General features: G+C 52.9%; 6 protein-coding genes across 6 annotated transcripts; 2 read left to right on the forward strand and 4 right to left on the reverse strand.

Moving 5' to 3' along the window:
* Window positions 1-278: 278 nt before the first annotated feature.
* N7482_001290 (GNAT family N-acetyltransferase) lies at window positions 279-788 on the reverse strand (the record flags this gene model as incomplete). The annotated part of the gene is made up of 1 exon (XM_056683415.1): window positions 279-788. The coding sequence occupies one exon, from the start codon at window positions 786-788 to the stop codon at window positions 279-281; it is 510 nt and encodes a 169-aa protein (XP_056547021.1).
* A 732-nt stretch (window positions 789-1,520) lies between these two features.
* Window positions 1,521-2,384, forward strand: N7482_001291 (YggS family pyridoxal phosphate enzyme; the record flags this gene model as incomplete). The annotated part of the gene is made up of 1 exon (XM_056683416.1): window positions 1,521-2,384. The coding sequence occupies one exon, from the start codon at window positions 1,521-1,523 to the stop codon at window positions 2,382-2,384; it is 864 nt and encodes a 287-aa protein (XP_056547022.1).
* A 341-nt stretch (window positions 2,385-2,725) lies between these two features.
* N7482_001292 (AP-2 complex subunit alpha) lies at window positions 2,726-5,717 on the reverse strand (the record flags this gene model as incomplete). Its single annotated transcript, XM_056683417.1, has 4 exons — window positions 2,726-2,833; window positions 2,896-4,820; window positions 4,874-5,208; window positions 5,266-5,717. 4 exons carry the CDS (start codon window positions 5,715-5,717, stop codon window positions 2,726-2,728), a joined length of 2,820 nt encoding a protein of 939 aa, XP_056547023.1.
* A 1,665-nt stretch (window positions 5,718-7,382) lies between these two features.
* On the reverse strand, window positions 7,383-7,829 carry N7482_001293 (putative copper resistance protein Crd2; the record flags this gene model as incomplete). The annotated part of the gene is made up of 3 exons (XM_056683418.1): window positions 7,383-7,453; window positions 7,516-7,611; window positions 7,670-7,829. 3 exons carry the CDS (start codon window positions 7,827-7,829, stop codon window positions 7,383-7,385), a joined length of 327 nt encoding a protein of 108 aa, XP_056547024.1.
* Window positions 7,830-9,734: 1,905 nt separating this feature from the next.
* On the reverse strand, window positions 9,735-11,646 carry N7482_001294 (homeobox domain-containing protein; the record flags this gene model as incomplete). The annotated part of the gene is made up of 4 exons (XM_056683419.1): window positions 9,735-10,096; window positions 10,159-10,802; window positions 10,876-11,013; window positions 11,078-11,646. The coding sequence occupies 4 exons, from the start codon at window positions 11,644-11,646 to the stop codon at window positions 9,735-9,737; spliced, it is 1,713 nt and encodes a 570-aa protein (XP_056547025.1).
* A 1,022-nt stretch (window positions 11,647-12,668) lies between these two features.
* Window positions 12,669-14,000, forward strand: N7482_001295 (uncharacterized protein; the record flags this gene model as incomplete). The annotated part of the gene is made up of 4 exons (XM_056683420.1): window positions 12,669-12,737; window positions 12,846-13,028; window positions 13,146-13,387; window positions 13,640-14,000. 4 exons carry the CDS (start codon window positions 12,669-12,671, stop codon window positions 13,998-14,000), a joined length of 855 nt encoding a protein of 284 aa, XP_056547026.1.
* Between the last annotated feature and the right edge of the window lie 2,814 nt (window positions 14,001-16,814).

The raw sequence follows: 16,814 nt of genomic DNA on the forward strand, positions 1-16,814 counted from the left end.
CGGAGTGTTATAACTCAGGTACTCTAGTACCTCAATTAGATTGATAACACGGTCCTTTTTTGAGCTCGCAGGTGAGCAGAGTCACCACGGTCGCAACCCACAAAATTTCGATTTTGTATTATGGTGACCTTGGTGAAATGTACTATAACCAAATTTGATGGGCTACGAGAGCGAACAGTGAATGCTAATACTCTGTAAGAAAAGTATATCATCCCTCATCTTATATATGAGCCCATAGACCTTGTTTCACCTTAAGAGACCGGTGGCAAAGTGCGCTATCAGCCAACAGTATCCCTTTGACCGTTCAACCGCCAGAGGTAGATAGCATCTTCTCCATAGTCACGCAACTTTTCCCGGAATTCTTCACCCGCGGGCTCTGGCAAGAATCCGAAACGGCTCCAGAATGATTCGGTGCCATAGACCGAGACTAGACTAGTAGTTGGGTAGCGCTTAGCGACCACAAGTAGCCGGTCGATGCACTCGGTCGCAAGGCCGCGTCCACGAAGTCCGGGCAAGATCGCGACGTCGTGGATGTAGTACTGGTTGGCATCGGGGGCTATCTCTCCCAGGAGGCTATCTAGGGCGGGTGGATGGTGCTGTCGAATGGGGTGCGAAATGGCATAGCCACAGACCTGGCCATCCTCCTCAAGGGCCAGGCAACCCTCTGGATAAAGCTTAACACGCTCGGCGAACATTTGAGCGCTTTCCGGCAAGCCGGGATGAACACAATCTGCAACACGCATGAGGCCCTCGATGTCGCTGGAGGTCAGGTTGCGCCAGACTGCCATTGCTGGGCTGTGTCTCCGTCTCCTGCTACCTAAACACCGTGCTGGAAGGGTGTGGAATGGCGAAAGTCAGGCATGCGCACAATATTCGCAAGACTGGAAGTGGGAGACAGTGGCTTTGATGGCGTGAGGAAAATAACAAGGGTCGAGGGGAAGACAAGAAACATCAACCGTATGTAGGAAATTCTTCGGAGTATCTGTTGGCCGGGGTGGGAGATACCTCTTAAAAGGCAGGCCAGTAGTTAGCCTGATTGGTTTTAGCGTGTTCTATTATCCCTTAGTGATGCCCGACGAACGGTTACCAGATATGTCCAATGGGTGGAGTGGAGTGGAAACACTACGGGCCAACCTAGCTCGATAGTTCATATCCTTATACTTCTTTTGTACAGAAATGGCGTTTACCAGCCGCCTACTAACCCTTGGCTTTGTTAATTAAAGTAATGAATATCCCGATTCAGCTGACCTTAATAATCTCGTGGTCACAATCTACTAAGTGGTAAGTTAATGGGCGGGTTTTCTTCTCCGCGGAGAATACTGCCTCAGGCCGTTATCAGCTAGCTTATCACCGTTTTGCCTGAAGCTAATTACTCGACTCGTAATTTCTCCAGTTGGCACATTGCGGTGACACCAGGGTCTTTCTTGACACGTTCAGTCCCTCCACGATACTCCACACCATCTTGAGATTCTACTTCAACAAATATAGCCCAAATCCAACACTCTACTGCCAGCATTGCCATGACCACCCCACCTGCCGACCAAACACCCAACATGGCCGCCACACCCGCGCGCACCGCTACCCTGCTCTCCAACATCGCCGCTGTGACCGCGCGTGTTACTACCGCCGCCTCGCATTCCCCCACTCCGTCCAAACCAGTCCGCCTTGTCGCCGTCTCCAAGCTCAAGCCGGCCTCCGACGTCCTGGCCCTGCACAAGTCTCCCGCTGCGCAGTTCCACTTCGGCGAGAACTACCTGCAAGAGCTGCTTGAGAAGTCGCGCTTGCTACCGCCAAGCATCAAATGGCATTTCATCGGCGGCCTGCAGTCGAACAAGTGTGTAACGCTAGCGCGAGACGTGCGCGGGCTGTGGGCAGTCGAGAGCGTTGATACTGAGAAAAAAGCTACGCTGCTAGACAAAGGCCGCGGCGAGCACAAGCCTGATGCCGAGGAGGTGGAAGCTGCGCAGGCATCTGCACAATCTGACGGGGACACGGATACGAGGCTGCGCATTTATGTGCAGGTAAATACCTCAGGCGAGGAAAACAAGGCTGGCATTGAGCCGGCGGCTGCCCCTGCTCTTGCAAGGCATATCCGTGAGAAATGCCCCCGTCTCAAGCTGCAGGGTGTTATGACTATTGGCGCTATTGCGCGGTCGCAGGCTACCACGGCGGAGAACGAGAATGAAGATTTCGTGTGTCTGCGTGAGACGCGGGATCGCATTGTGTCTGAGCTGGGGTTGACCGGTGCGGATGCCGAGCTGGAGCTGAGTATGGGTATGAGTCAAGATTTCGAGGGGGCGATTGCGCTAGGCAGTGATCAGGTCCGAGTTGGGACGACGATTTTCGGCGATAGACCGCCCAAGTCGGAGGCGAAGGTTGTTTAGAGTTGGAATCGGGAATATTGGATAATGGTAGATTGGCGTGGATTAGAGGAGGGTCATGAGTTATGAATTGTTGCATACCGAGCGAAGGCCATAGGCGTGTATTGTCATCTGTGGCTTGAGCTCCATGAGGTTTTTGTTAAAATAGGGAAGAACGATAGGGTGGTTATTGTCCCTTTACGGTACTGTGTATCAATATGGAACCACTATGCCCGGTTGAATTTATACAAGAATACACACGAGACATCCAAACGAACGCTCGCTGACATTTGGCTGGGAAGCTACTCAGAAATATACATACATGCCCCCATCACGATCGCCTGCAAATATCCGACCCTTTACCACTAGTCATACGAACCCGCTGTAGTTCCCTGAGACAGCTTCAGCTCCATCTGCCGCGCCAGTCCCTGTGGCACGCCTTCTTTCGTGGCGCGGATTGTAACTCGGTACATCTAGGAAAGCAATTAGTCGCAGTGCGCGATGAGGATGAAACGGGAAAGGTAATACAACATACCGACTTCTCATAGTTGGGCTCCAATCGTAACAAGCAGCCCGTCTTGCCGCCCTCAAACTGGAACACACCACAGCCAACAATGTTCTTAGGGTTCGGATCCACACCATCTAAGATCTTCCACGCAAACCCTTCAACCATGTGCCGGGTATACGCCTCGTTTATGGACTTGTTCTTCCCGCTCAGTCCGAACGTCTTCTGCGCTTCCAGGGGCTCACCGCCAATCTGACGCCAACGCTTGAAGAAGTCTTCGGCAGAGAGAGACGATGGCTCCATGTACCGGTGCATCAAGATTGGCAGCTGCAGAGTGTATGCCTGCAAGGCACCGGCTAGGTAGGAGATACGGATGGTTGGTGCGTCTGCGAAGGGGCCATGCGCAGCGCAGAAGAGAGTCTGCTGAGTCTGACCGCCAGCCGGGACGCTTGAGTCTGGCAGACTTTTCGTGTCAACCTTGAGGTTTGGAGAGGCCGGATTGTCCACTGTCGTAGTCAAGGAATTGATGGCATAGGTCGACTTGTTGGAAATGTACATCTTGACGACACCTATATGGCCACGGTACTCGGAACGCAGTCCAACCTGGATCTGTGCGTCCTCAAAGAGCACACCCTCATGCGAGAAGTAGAGTCGGTTGTAGCCAATGTCCCAATCCGGCGTCAAGTGAGCGGCGCTGGCTAGATTTGGAGGAGGAGCCGATGGTCCGCTGAAGTCCAGCCCGGCCAAGTCGCCGGATGCACTGGTGGCGCTGGTAGGAGTTCCTCCGTTGGACCCGGTCCGCGTGCCATGGACGATTGTGGTAAATGTGCGTTTGAGGCCAGTGTTCTGGGCCATGAGAACTTCCTGCTTGTCCGCATTGGCGTCTTTACCACCAACCACCCAGGTCTTCTTCTCGCTGGTTCCGGCTGTCTTCTGGTGCAGTCGGGACAAAAGGATAGATGTTCTTTCCGAGAAGGGGGGCATCTCATCACAGACGGTCCGCAGAAGATCATCCGTGGGAAGCGTTGCAAGCGAGAGATACTCGAACGCTCGCTGCTGCAACTCGGAATCAGGGGAGTGGCTGTACAAGCGGAAGATTTGCAGGAGCTGTGGCTTGATTTCAGGGAACAAGTTGACGAACTTGACAAACGACGAGAGGATCATGGCCCTGGCATTATCAGATCCATTGAACATCTTAGCCTGCAGGGCCAGAAATTGTTCAATAGGGCTCGATCCGGAATTATCGGCAATCAGGTGGCCGAACTCGCCCAGGACGTAGCAGCCAATCTTCACCAAGCTCTCGTGGCAATCGGTCTTCAGGTAAGCGAGAAGTGTATGCGCTGCATATGCCTGCAGCTCTTCATTGTTGGTCACGATCTGAATGACTCGCTGCCAGACCTCGTCGTTGACATGATCGCCGGCGAGCGAGAGCAGCTTCAATGTCATGTCAATGTACCACTGCGCATCGGTGGCGTACTTCTCCGTAAGGATAGCAACTTTCAAAACCATCTCCTCACGAATGGCATAATCGGCAGTCTGCAGATAGCGCAGAAGCTCGTTGACAATCGGGCCCGCATTGGTCGTATCGCACATACTGTACAGCAGATCCAATCCCTTGCGGCGGACACTAATGTCTCGGTCTCGGAGAGAGCCGAGGATGATGTTTTGGTGCTTTTTGATAGGATCAAGTGTTTCCGCCCGAGCAGCGAAATGGGTCATCGCATCCAGACCTAGGTATCGGACATTGGTCTCGCGAGACTGAATATATTTGCCCAGGCGAGAGGAGATCTGCATCATAAGAGTGTGCTCAGAGTCGAGGTGGATGAGGAGATTAATGGCTTCGAAAAGGATGGCGTTTTGAGCGTTGTTCTGCTGGACATTCTTGGGTGTCTCCATGGCTGCTTGCATGATCTGTGAAAGAGACTCACGGATGATCTCGCGAACGTGGCTATCTTCTATAGTGGCTATAAGTATCCGTTTGACGAGCTTGGAAGGAGTCAAAACATACGTGATGGGGGATAGTACTGCAACAAGCGCAGCAGCTTAACCTGGATCCATGGGCACGGTACCCTGTAGTAAAGGTAGTCAGGGGCGATATCGTTGTCAACCACAATTCGCTTCAACCGCTGGGCCGCTTTGACATAACTGCCCTTATATTCCTCCGGCATATCCTGGGCAAGCGCCATGACGAGCGAGGTGACGGACAGTGTGACACCCATGTCAGGGTCATCCATAATCGAGATAATTCGCTCAGCCCATTCGTTCCGGACGATCCCAGGGTACTTGCGGTAGAGTCGAAGCAATGTGAGGGCGGCCTTTTTCTTGACGAACGCTTTGGACGTCCTGGGGAGAGTTAGCATCACAGACTCTCATGCTCAACATCGTAACTGAAATACTCACGGTGAGATCAAAAGTCGGTGGACCTCAGTCGCCAGTGCCTCTCCAAGCTCCCGACCACCCACGTTGGCCACGGCATGCAGCGCCAAGCAATTGAACAATTCATTGTTATCCAGCAAATCTTTTCGAAAGCTGTTGACAACTAGGTGGAGCAGCTCATGCTCCTCGTGCAGGAACAGGGTGACCGCCAGATAGCCGATCTGCTTCTCGGAGTATTTATTTGAAGAGATGAGATTGACTGCTTCCAGGTGTCCAAAGTCGACGTCGTAGCCTTGGATGTAGACGTATAGCAGCTTGCAGACGTATTTTTTCTTTTGATAGCCGTTGAGATTGCCGGCCTTGAACTTCTGTCGAATGTTGGCCAGCTCCTTATTCACGCGCTTCTCCTCCAATTCGCGCGCGCGCGCATTGCGCAGGTCCGCGATGAACTGGACCAATCCTCGCATGGACGACATGATGTCTTGTTGGGTTTTGATGTAGCCGCCTTAGGTTCTGACAGATGATCGAGCGAGCGCACAGCGAACGGTTCGTTATTTGGGGGTGTGGGGTTCGAGGTACGCCACGCGGGAATACCTCAGGGGTTCGCGATCGAACTGGCAACGTCACACAACCATGTCCCTGTTGTATCGTGGAGTCGATAGAGCATTGGCTTCCCGGGGTTCAGCGACGATGGGGCGAGCGAACGCGTTCGTTTTGGGGTGGGAGAGCTCGGAAACAGGGGGTCTTGCCGATCGCAGTGTATCTTGGATGGTTGTCAGCAATGGTGCTGGAGAATGGAGCCCAAAGACCCCAAGTAGAACAGCGCATTGATCTTACCACAATACGGTCAGCCGATGGGTCCACGAATAAAGGCCAGAAACTTGAAAACAGTAAAGACCCTCTTCCGTCGCACCACTTTCCGCTCCGTCTTTCACTTTGGCCACTTCCGTTGTCGATCGCCGGGGCTCCGCCGTGGCACGGCGGAACAACATTGATGCGCTGTGGCGGTGCCGTCTATGCAATCATCTCGATCTCATCCTGACTGGAAGAGTTAGTATAGACCTTGCGCCTCAAAATCACTCAAGATAGCACAGAAGTTGGCGCCCGGTCTTCGCGGCCTGTCTATCAAAGTCCGACTCGCAGTCTCGAATCGCTTCGAAATGAATTCATGATAAATTCATTGGATTTATAGACTAGGTGAAGCAACACAGCCTCCGTTGGTCACTTTTACAAGTCAGCAACCAAATTTTACCATGAATCTATCCATATACTGTACTCTAGGAACTGCTTCAAACTGTGCAAGGCGTTCTGCAAAACGCTTTCCCCCTGCTTCCACCTAGCCTTGTTCTTTCGCCGGATTGGACAAAGCAACGCACCCAGAGTTCACAGTTTCGACATTATTACCACTAGCGGGAAACCTAGCCTACTAGATGAAGAAATCATCTACAGATACTGTGCACGGTTTCTGGCTCAGAGATAGTCTTGTTAACCTTCAGCCGCTTGGAATAACAGCACGCGGTTTCGTGACATCTACATACTCCACTTGCCCTCCCATCTTTTCTGCATTCTATGAAGAGCGAACTGAGTGAATCCACAGGTCTTCGAAGATTCATTGCTCAAGTTGAGATTGCCGATGGCAAAAGAGTCCAGTATACGGTCGTCAGGCCATCGCTCAACTATGTATGGCACCTTAATCTTCACACAATCTAAAATAAGCTCTAATTGATACCTTTACAAGAAATCCACAATTGAACATAGACGTCAAGCAGAAGTTGAAGAACTAATACGCTCAAGGAAGGACTATTAGGGTTTGAAAAATAGATTGAAGCTTTGCCTAAAGTGATTGTGCGAACAATCTTCAATACCATTGGCCACTTTTCCGTCTACTAGCTGCTTCAGTGCTGTACAAGGCCATCTGGAATTTAACAATTGCTACGTCAAGGTCAAGTAGATGCATAATCAATTTCATGTCTCATAATGGGGCACACATAAATTATGTGGGTAAGACTATTAGGTACAAAGCAACCCTAAACGGCTTCGCCAAAAACGCCAACCCTTCCCTAAACCAGCAACATAGCAATGCAACTTAAGTGAGAATAGTAATGCATGGATCGTCAATCAGCAAGAATACCCGGGTCTATTCACGCGCGGGTAGTGAAGTCCTGCTCCAACGCGGACTCAATAGCCTCAGCCTTCTCGCAGGTGCAGGAAGCTAAAAGAAATATTAGAATGTATTCCTTTGGCTTCATTTGACTGTTGTTTAGTGAAACTTACCAGAGGGACGGCTGCCGCAGGCACAGGTCTCGCCGTGGATGGGCTTGTTCTCGGTGACTGAGCGCTCACAGGTGCACTGGCCAGCGGGGCGGGCGCCTATTGAGTATATTAGTATTAGATATCATGATCGAGACGATTCAAATGGTTTGCTTACGGCAAGAGCAGCGGGGGCCCGAGGTGGTGTTCTCAGAGGTAGCCTTGTTGCAGGAGCAGTGAAGGGCACTCTCCTTGCCGCATGAGCACTTGGCCTGGGCAGCGCAGACGCAGCCTCCGTCCTGGGAGGTCCTGCAGCAGGTGGAGGCGGGGTGAACCATTTTGATGGTGTTTGTTGGTGATTGGATTGGTATAAAGTGGGTCTTGGCAGATAAGCTTGAAGCTTGATGGTGCTCAATGAAAATCGTGTATGGAGAGCTTGTGAACACAAGAGGAGGTGTCTAAAGAGTTCAGAGAGCTGGGAAGTTGACGATGAAATAAAGAATTGATTCAAGCACCGGAAACAGCGACTTTATACTCGCCTGAATGCGTCATAACTCTGTGGCCTGATTATTATTACCTACACGCTTATTGGTTGGGATTCTGGATCACGTGCAGTGGCGGTAATATTCGCCACCCCCTGATTGGCTGAAGTACCACGACGACTCAGCCGCTGGGAATTGGGCGTCTTATAACTGGCCGAGGACTTGCTGATGACCTTTGCCTCCCTTCTGATTCGATGTAGCGTTGGCACACAGGAGCTGCTAAAGTTACAGTAGTCAAAGGAAACTACAAAGGCCGCCGATCACTCGCGATCGGGCTAGAATGAAACCGAAGCATGGGAAGTGGGGACATCATGAAGAAAATAATTAGCCTGTCTATTATTGCGATTCCAGAAAGGAAATGTCCAGTATGAATCGCAGAGCTAAGGGACGGCCATCTAGGCGCCTAGAACGGCGATTCTTTGATGCTGTTGAGAGTGTCATATTTACCACAATCTGAGGCTTTAAAGGGTTTCCATTTCGACTGCGTTTTACTATAACGCATCAAGAGCTATGGAGCCCACGAGGCCTGCCGCGCCTACCCAGGTGGTATAAACATGGAAGTATCCTGAGATGTGTACAAACCGTGCTGATAATTCGTAGATTTAGGGTTTGAGCTTGACTGCAAACGGGGCGGCCTCCCGCAAATGACTGTGGCAAGACCACCTCCTAATGAGTTGGACAAGTAGGCAGATAGCCGTAATCTCGACGAGGTCAGAAAACTGCCCAGGATTGCGAGCGGTCGCAATCATAGTCTCTAGCGCTGAGGGGAGCTTCGGCAATGACAGGATCTAGTCCACGGGGCGAACCAATAATGAACCAGTATCAGTCTCAGTTCCGATCCCCTTCCTTTTCCAGCTTGACCAAATCATTTTAGACAGCTGTAATTTTCCATGAAAAGGCCGACAAACATAAAAAAAGCCCTATCTTACAAGGATAAAACTAGGACTCGGGTCTTAGTCCATATTTAAGTCTAGTCGGTACGGCTAGTTATGTTAAATAGCCCTAGAGTGCATTATCCCGGAAAAAGGTCATGTTTCCTTCAGAGATGAAAATGATGATGAGACTTCGGTATGATAAGGAGGAAGCTGGCTGCAGAAGATGTTCTTATAACACTCCATTTACATGAATTTGCGATGTTTTAGCGGTTGAAAGATATATGCCCAAACGACCTTGGGCACGCCAAATATATATCACCACCATCCAGGCTATCAGATAAACTGAGGCGGATAATGACGATTACAGTTAGACCAGCTTTCGCAAATGCGAGAAATGAATCAATGCTAGTGCTCAAAAAGGCCAAACAGTGATGCTGAACAGCCATAGCCAACCCGCAGAACAGAACAAAACATAGCAGAACAGAACCAAAACAACTTGCTTGCAATCTGAAGTTACCCACCCAAGAGCAGATGCAGTGAAACCCGACTTGATAAAATGTGATGAAGAAACACCATGATAAGAAAAATAGATATATAAGTGACAAAGAATGAAAAAGAAGAGAGAAAAAAGAAAATTAAGAGAGGAAGAGGCTGTATAAGCATTAACATTAAAGCACGCTTATGTAGAATGCCGCACCACCAAACGGCCCAAAACAGAGAAGAGGCCCAAAAATTGAAATTGAAATCGAGTGGAGATACCAGACCAGTTCGAAGAGAAGACTTCCAGAGTTAAATTATTGTTATGTGGTCCTGCCGCGCGAGGCGCTTATTGTTGAATATAGCCCGCGTAGTTGAAGGGCGGATTGCCGAATCTGGTCCGGAGGGACTCGAGGGCCTCCTGGTTCTGTGGCATATGGTCTTGGGAGGCCGGGCTGGACTCAGTAGGGGCAAAGGTGGTGGGGAGACTCAAGGTAGAGGCGTTGGACTGCGTGTAAGGGATTGTGCCCATCGATCCCGAGGCACTGGTGTATGAGAAGGGCCGGTATTCTTGCGGCGCGGAGACCGGGAGAGAGTGAAGAGTCGCGAGGGGTCTTCCGTGGGGTGGGATTTGGGCGCCCATTCCCAGTCTGCTGTAGTCCTTTGGAGTTGACATTGCCAGCTGCGGCTGATAGCTTTGTGGTTGCGAGCCTAGGTCCAATGCGAGGTTAGAAGTTTGCTTTGTGGGTGCGAGCATGGATAGAGGGACCCACCTATATTGCTCATGTCGTATGTCATGGGCGCTCCCTGGGAATCTGTCGGGGACACCGAGCCTTCAAATGACTGCTGCGGGTCATAGGAGCCTACCATCCCCCCTGGAGGTCGAGGAACCCCATAATCCATCGGTTGTCGCAGATATGGCAGGGCAGATGGATGTGAAGAAGGGGCGAATCGGCTGTGTATTTGCATGCTGGGATGGAAGGATGAGGGTTGAGAGGACGCATCAGACATGCTGCTGGACCTGCCGATCGCGTAATCGCTCCGGATCGTTCTATGCAGATCAGACATAGACGCAGAGGCAGCTGGGCGGCCAAACATCATCCCCGAGCTGGGTAGCCCGTCATTCCGCCCAGCAGATGACAAGTAGGTTCCCGCGGTCGACGTGGAGCTGAGGGGCGAGACGAGATAGTCATCTTCATGTGGACGCTGGAAGGAGTCGGTGCGAAGTGCCCGCAGGGATGCAAAATCGGGGTTGGGGACCCCGTAATCATGTGGGGATGGCACTGGTGTTTGCCCAGTTGATCTGCTCTCAAACGGCGTGCGCAGGACTTTCGTCGTGTCGAAGTCGTCCGGCAGGGCTCGCGACTTGAGCATCCGCTCACGATCATTTGTCGTCAGACGCTTGAGCTTTGCTCTCCTACAGTGGACGGGTCATGGTGAGAAAAATGCACGAATCTTTGGAGAGACGGTCGAGGGCTAGGGCTCTCTACCTGTTCTGGAACCACACTTGAACTTGACGTGGCGTCAACCCGGGGATCTCCCGTGACAAACGCTCTCGATGAGCAGCGTCTGGATGTGCCTGGCGAGTGAACTCGCTCATCAGGAAGCGAGTTTGGTTGTGTGTCAACCTATGGTTTTGTGTTAATGGTCCGTTGTTGAGTTGAGTCCCTCGTTCTGCCTCGACGTCCTTACCGGAATCTCTTCATTTTCTTCTTCTCCAGCGACGGCGATCGATTACTTTCATCATCCTCCATCATCTCGTCCTTCTCATCGGACGGACTAATCGTCGACTCCTTGTCGTGATCTTCATTTGCGTTGAGACCCGACTCGACGGCGCTCGTCGACTCCCCAGGACGACTGAACCCAACTTGCGGCGACGTCGTACGGTTCGTGTTGCTCCCCGGAATCTCCAACGTGACTCGTGGCAAGAAGACTTTTCTTCCCATTTCGGGCCTTGGGCTGACTGCCTCCCGCGATGATATTTCTCCCTCGGGATACGCTCCGGACCCCATGCTCACTGGCAGCGGAGAGGGCAAGGCATTCTCTGCCGTCATACCAGTCCGTTGCATTTCAGACGGCCAAGTACGAGAGGCAGACTCTCGATCTCTCGACAAAGTTAGCAGGGTTGACGCTATCCGTGGCGAAGGAACCCGCTCTCCGTGACGAGCAATTGCGGACAGGTGGGATGTGACCGCCGACAGCGGCGAGGGGACTGGCGAGGACAAAGAGGGCAGCCAAAGACAAGGACCGCCGATTGACATGGTAAGAAGTTCGATGGGCCCTCTTGAACCGGCGTTAGGATCTGCAATGTCGGAAGTCTCGCGGCCAGACTACTGACGACAAAGACACTCTTTCACGTCCAGGCCGGAAGATATGGATGTGAGAGAGAGAAGCCAAACAACACACCGAACCACCGCAGCACAAAACAAGGCAAGACGACAGAGAGAAGGGAAGAAACAAACGGGACAACAATACTGAAGTGCTTTTCCCCGAGATGAGACGGAGATGTGGGTCTGATGGAAGTGCCAGGGCGCTTGCGCAACAGGGTCGGGGTTCTTTCTGCAATTACACGGAGTAAAGGGTGAAGCCAAATCAAACGTGTGTGAGCTTCGCCTTGGGGCGATCTGGTTGGAGCCCAATTTTTCAGCGATTCCACGAGAGGAGAAGTGGTTTCAGTAGCCGCAGGATAGTAGATGACTACGCAGAAGTTTGCAGACAAGGCGTGTCATAGCGTGACGAAAGGCGACAGTAGAGCGATGCCCAGTCAACGCGGGCGCCAGGCCGTTGACTGACCTTTTTATTCTTTGGCTTGGGACCTCAGATCGCTGGCGCTCTTGATTTCTGCTGATGTTGATCGTTACGCAGCTGGGCAGCAGCCAGACCACCACGGAGGAGTGGGACCAGGGACAAGAGCCGGTAACGTGGTCACCAAGATCGGCCGGAGATCTCCTGGGACAGACGGCTGGAGGAGTTGGGAGGGGACTGGGACGGGGGGACTGAGACTAGGACCAAGACTCGATAGGACCAGGGCCAGGCAGCGGGTCTAAACCAGACAAGACCCGACAAGGCTAAAGAAGAGGCGAGAGAGGAGAAAAGGCACAAGCGAGGCCAGTGGAAATAACGAGATATTACCCGGACGCCCAAGGCCCAGGGTCCACCAGGAACTCCAAGTTGGCCACGGCGGTCCCGATGGGCCCGAAGTACACGATACGCAGTATACCATCGGATATACAGGAGATACAGCAGATACCACAGAGACAGCAGAGACAGTCCTACCCCAAGAATGACTAGCACAGCAAGTGGCGCGGAGCAACAATATACGCAGTTCGTGGCCGATCCAACGGTCGAAACGGTCCGTGGACGAAGGGCCGCGGTAGAAAGCCAACCCCAAGCAAGCAATGTGCCCGACAAGGCCCGTGAACGGGCCGAAAACTAAGACTCTAAACTGGGAAGACAACAGGGTGGACCGGAAGAGCCCGAGACAACGCGGTGCAAGGTGGGCAAGCTTAGACTCTCTGGGCATGGTATCAGCATCAGCATCAGCATCAGCATCAGCATCAGCATCAGCATCAGCGGGTGCTTGGCAAGGATCAGCAAGAGAGGCTTGCGATCTATGGAGGCGAGGATTCGCCCTGCGGGCTTAGTGCGTGAGATGTAACCCCAGGATCAACAGTAAAACGCGTTCAAGTTACAGTATCAACAGCATGGCTTGCCCCAGTCCATCAGCTCGCCTCCGCAACTCGTTCTAATCCGCTCGTAGACAGCTTTTGCAGCCGCACGATCTCGGTGTCCCACATCTGGCGGGAGCGAGATGGCCGTACTCGGCTGCAACTACGAATCGACCCTGGTTGCCGACCTGGGAACAAAACACGGGGTAGCCACTGGAGCCACCATTAGACAGGAGCATGGCGTGCACCGAGCACCGAGCTCCTCGACGCAGTATGACCACGGCCACGACACGACTGGGCTGGCAATGGAGAGGATACCCGCCCTCCTCGACGGGTCTGTGGCGAATTGCGGTTATGCCCGAGGGGAGAGAAAAGAAAAGAAAAAAAAAAAGAAATTAACAAAAGGAAAAGGAAAAAGTAACAATTAACAATTATTGATGGATTCATGCCCTGCGGGAACGGAACCCAAGGAACGCGACTAGAATCCAGAACAAGCTCTGGATCCTCGGGGGGAGGGGAATATCACCCAGTCAGCCAAAGAGGGGACTCCGGTATCTGGTCTCCACTATGTGGGCCTTGTGCTCAGTTCCAGCGTCCAGCGTCCCGAATCTGCCATACAGCCCAAGAGCTTGTGCTTGTGCGTGAACGTTCACGGCCCGGTTCAAGGGCGATTCGATAGAAAATTTTCCGAGCGTGGAGCGCGTGGCGGATGGCGCGGGCCAGTCAAGCGAGGCCCCAAAGCACAGATATCGACTGCTGCATGGGCCAGCCACCAGCCACCAGCCAACCGCCTAGGGCCGGCCAAATTTGGGAGGCCTTTGGAGCATCATGCACATCCAAGGAAGACCCTGGTCTCCTGCTCACCGGCGCAATCGTCCGGGGCCAGGACGGAGGACGCGAGCAGCACCATGTGGAAGGCCTGTCGGGCTAGCGTGCTGGCTCCATAACCGGCCCAGCTAACGCCGCCGGACCCCTCGGCACCATCGATCAGGGTGGTGGTCAGCCACTCAGCGGGCTGCCCGCCACAGTTTTCAGCGCGAATGGATGGGCCGGTTGGAGCGATGCACCTGGTGCACGGGTACTGGGGACAGGGTGGAGCCCGCTGTGCACCAACGGAATGGAGGTCCAAAAAATAAAACAGAAAATAAAGACGAGACAATGGAATGGCGGAAAAAGCCATGATGGATAAGGATTTGCCCGACCCCGCGGTCTTATCCATGGTCGCTGGTCGTCTTCTAGGATAACTATCAACACTTGACTTTTGCTCATGAACCCTGGAACGGGAGACGGGGGTCGGCGGGACGGGACCATGCGAATCTCCCTTGAGCAATGGACTCGAGTTACAGTAGAGAAAGGGAAAAAAAACGCAATACAGAACAGAGAGAGCCAATAGGAGCCCAAGCGAAGACGGAGAAATACACCCCGCTAAGAGCCTCCGTATCCAATTTACCATCGAGTCGAGGCGCACTATAATCCGATACCCCTGCCTCAGACCACCGACCTCTGCGCAACTACAAAATCGGGTAAAAAGAGACTAAAGGAACCCCACCCAAAATTGGGAGATGTGCCTGTCAAGACTTCCATGAAAAGACCGGGCTCGAGGGGGGGCCAACTGGGGCTCCCAGCTGTCTCAAGGGGCCATCGGCAACCCCACCGGAGGAGGGAGCAGAGCTCCTGGAAATCTCCACATCTGGAAGTATGAAACAATCCGGGTCGCAGGCAGGAAATGAAGCAGTCCTAGTGCTTGCACAGGAAGCCTTGTGAAAGAGCGTAGTGCAGGTACGCAGTATACGGCACTAGCTGGACGTTTAATTAAAAAAAAAAAAGAGTTGATTAAGAAAATGGGACATGTCAGAACGTTGAAGAATGGGGTGGGCCGATGGAGTGGCTTTTTTTGCAACCGCTTTTTCTTCGGGAGGTCCCTGGCACAATTTACAATAATACAATAACTCTGTGTGCCAGGGCTTGCTTTGCTCAACACCGATTCGTGCGGCAATACCGCGGCAAAAGGTGCGGAAGTGGGGGGTTGGTCTGCATATTCCGAGGTGACGGTGTGTTCTAATTGCATAACGGCCATTCTATGATCTCCCTTTCAGCGGGTATGGAGTATAAATGTATAAATCTCCGGCTGTCTGAACCACTGAGGAGGCGCCTAGATCCATCTCAGCTGCACTCGACGCACTGTGGCCGTGCCTGTGTCTTTTTTTTTTCTCTTTTCCTCGCATCCTCCAAGATATGGATCGATACCACTTCTCCAATCGTGAATTACGGTCTCCGGTTTAATGATAACATCACTTATCACGCGCTCTCTTGCAATTCCAACAGCCATTCCCCCTTCTCGGCCGTTTGACCATCCCCACTCAAGCCCCAGTGGGGACCCGGAGATATAAGCCCGTGACGCAAGACATGATGGTTCGGCGCCGTGATCGAAGGTCCTGCCAGCGTGGAGTCGGGCGGCTGTAAACTGGAGACTTACCTCGTACAGTCTCCAGTCTCTAGCCTCCAGCCTTCCCCCTAGACTCCATCGAGTGGTGCTAGACGGGTTCCCACTGATTTCCGCTGGAGTCTTGGCCTCGCACGGGGTTCGGAGGGGAGAAAACTCGGAACCCTGGTGCTGCGATCCCGAATCATAACGCGCAGAGCTTGTCTTTCCGGCCGAAACGATGCGCGATCGCTGCGATTACTGCCATCCTTGAACGAGCCCGATCGTGTCTTTTCCCCATCCGGCGCAAGGTGGCCCGCCGCAACGTCCTTGCGACCTTGGGGGGCGGGAAACCGGGTACGATGTCTCGGGTAATCCGACCAGGTGCTGGAGAGCTTTCTTCCGCATACTTTTGCCTCCTCGCTATTTGGAGAGGATCTGTGAGCCACGAGCCATGGGCCATGGCTCACACACACAAACTCACCGGGTGCCTGGGCGGGCGGACTATCGCATTATTCTGGAACGACCGGTGCGGGGAATCCGATCGTCCGCTTCGATCGCGGCCAGTCCGAAATCATTCCATCGCGAATCACGCGCAACTTTAATCTCGGATGGCTTCCTGCAGCGCCAAGACCGCCGGCCCTCCTTCATTTCGCCATGCCCGCTACTAGCGGACCACGACCCCTCCGATCATGCACGTCGTCATCGCCTGAGGGGAGGGGAGGTGACGCAAGCCGATCGCTTGGCCTTTTCGCAGCCTTGGGCCCCTTTCACCGTCCCCGGGTTGGCTGCTGCTAACCCCAACACCCCGTCCCCCTCTTGGGGGCGTGCACGTTCCGGCAAGATGGGCCGATGGGAAGAGCAGTGCCCGCGTGTGCCCTGCAGATCGGAGATGCTGGCATTGTACGTATTTCGTACTCTAGCAACTACCCCTCAATCAAAAATAAGATTGCGTCTAGGATGTCGCATGCTGGAAGCTGAGCCGGTGGTCCCCACGCTTGTTCGATCGGTACCTGAGCCCCAGCGGAATCAATCTACCTACCCTATGAGACCTATGAGACCTATGAGACAACCTGTGAGACAACCCTATGGGCGATACCCAAACGGCTGGGCCTTTTCGGGGCGGGTCGGTGTCTCGTCGAAACTTGGTTGACACCATCGCTTTTCCACGGGTCTAAGTCGCGCATACATCTGAACGGGGAATTTGTTACGAGAGTGCAGAAAACGGGGGGAAAAACACCCCAAAAAATCACTCTGCCTCCCCCCTGCTAGACCAGAAATTAAGCAGACCAAGGCCGTAGCTAGCGACAGAGGACTGACTCGCATTATTGAATCCTGA

This window comes from Penicillium canariense (genome assembly GCF_028826845.1).
Source record: "Penicillium canariense strain IBT 26290 chromosome Unknown utg000001l_segment0_segment0, whole genome shotgun sequence".
Lineage (NCBI taxonomy): Eukaryota > Fungi > Ascomycota > Eurotiomycetes > Eurotiales > Aspergillaceae > Penicillium > Penicillium canariense.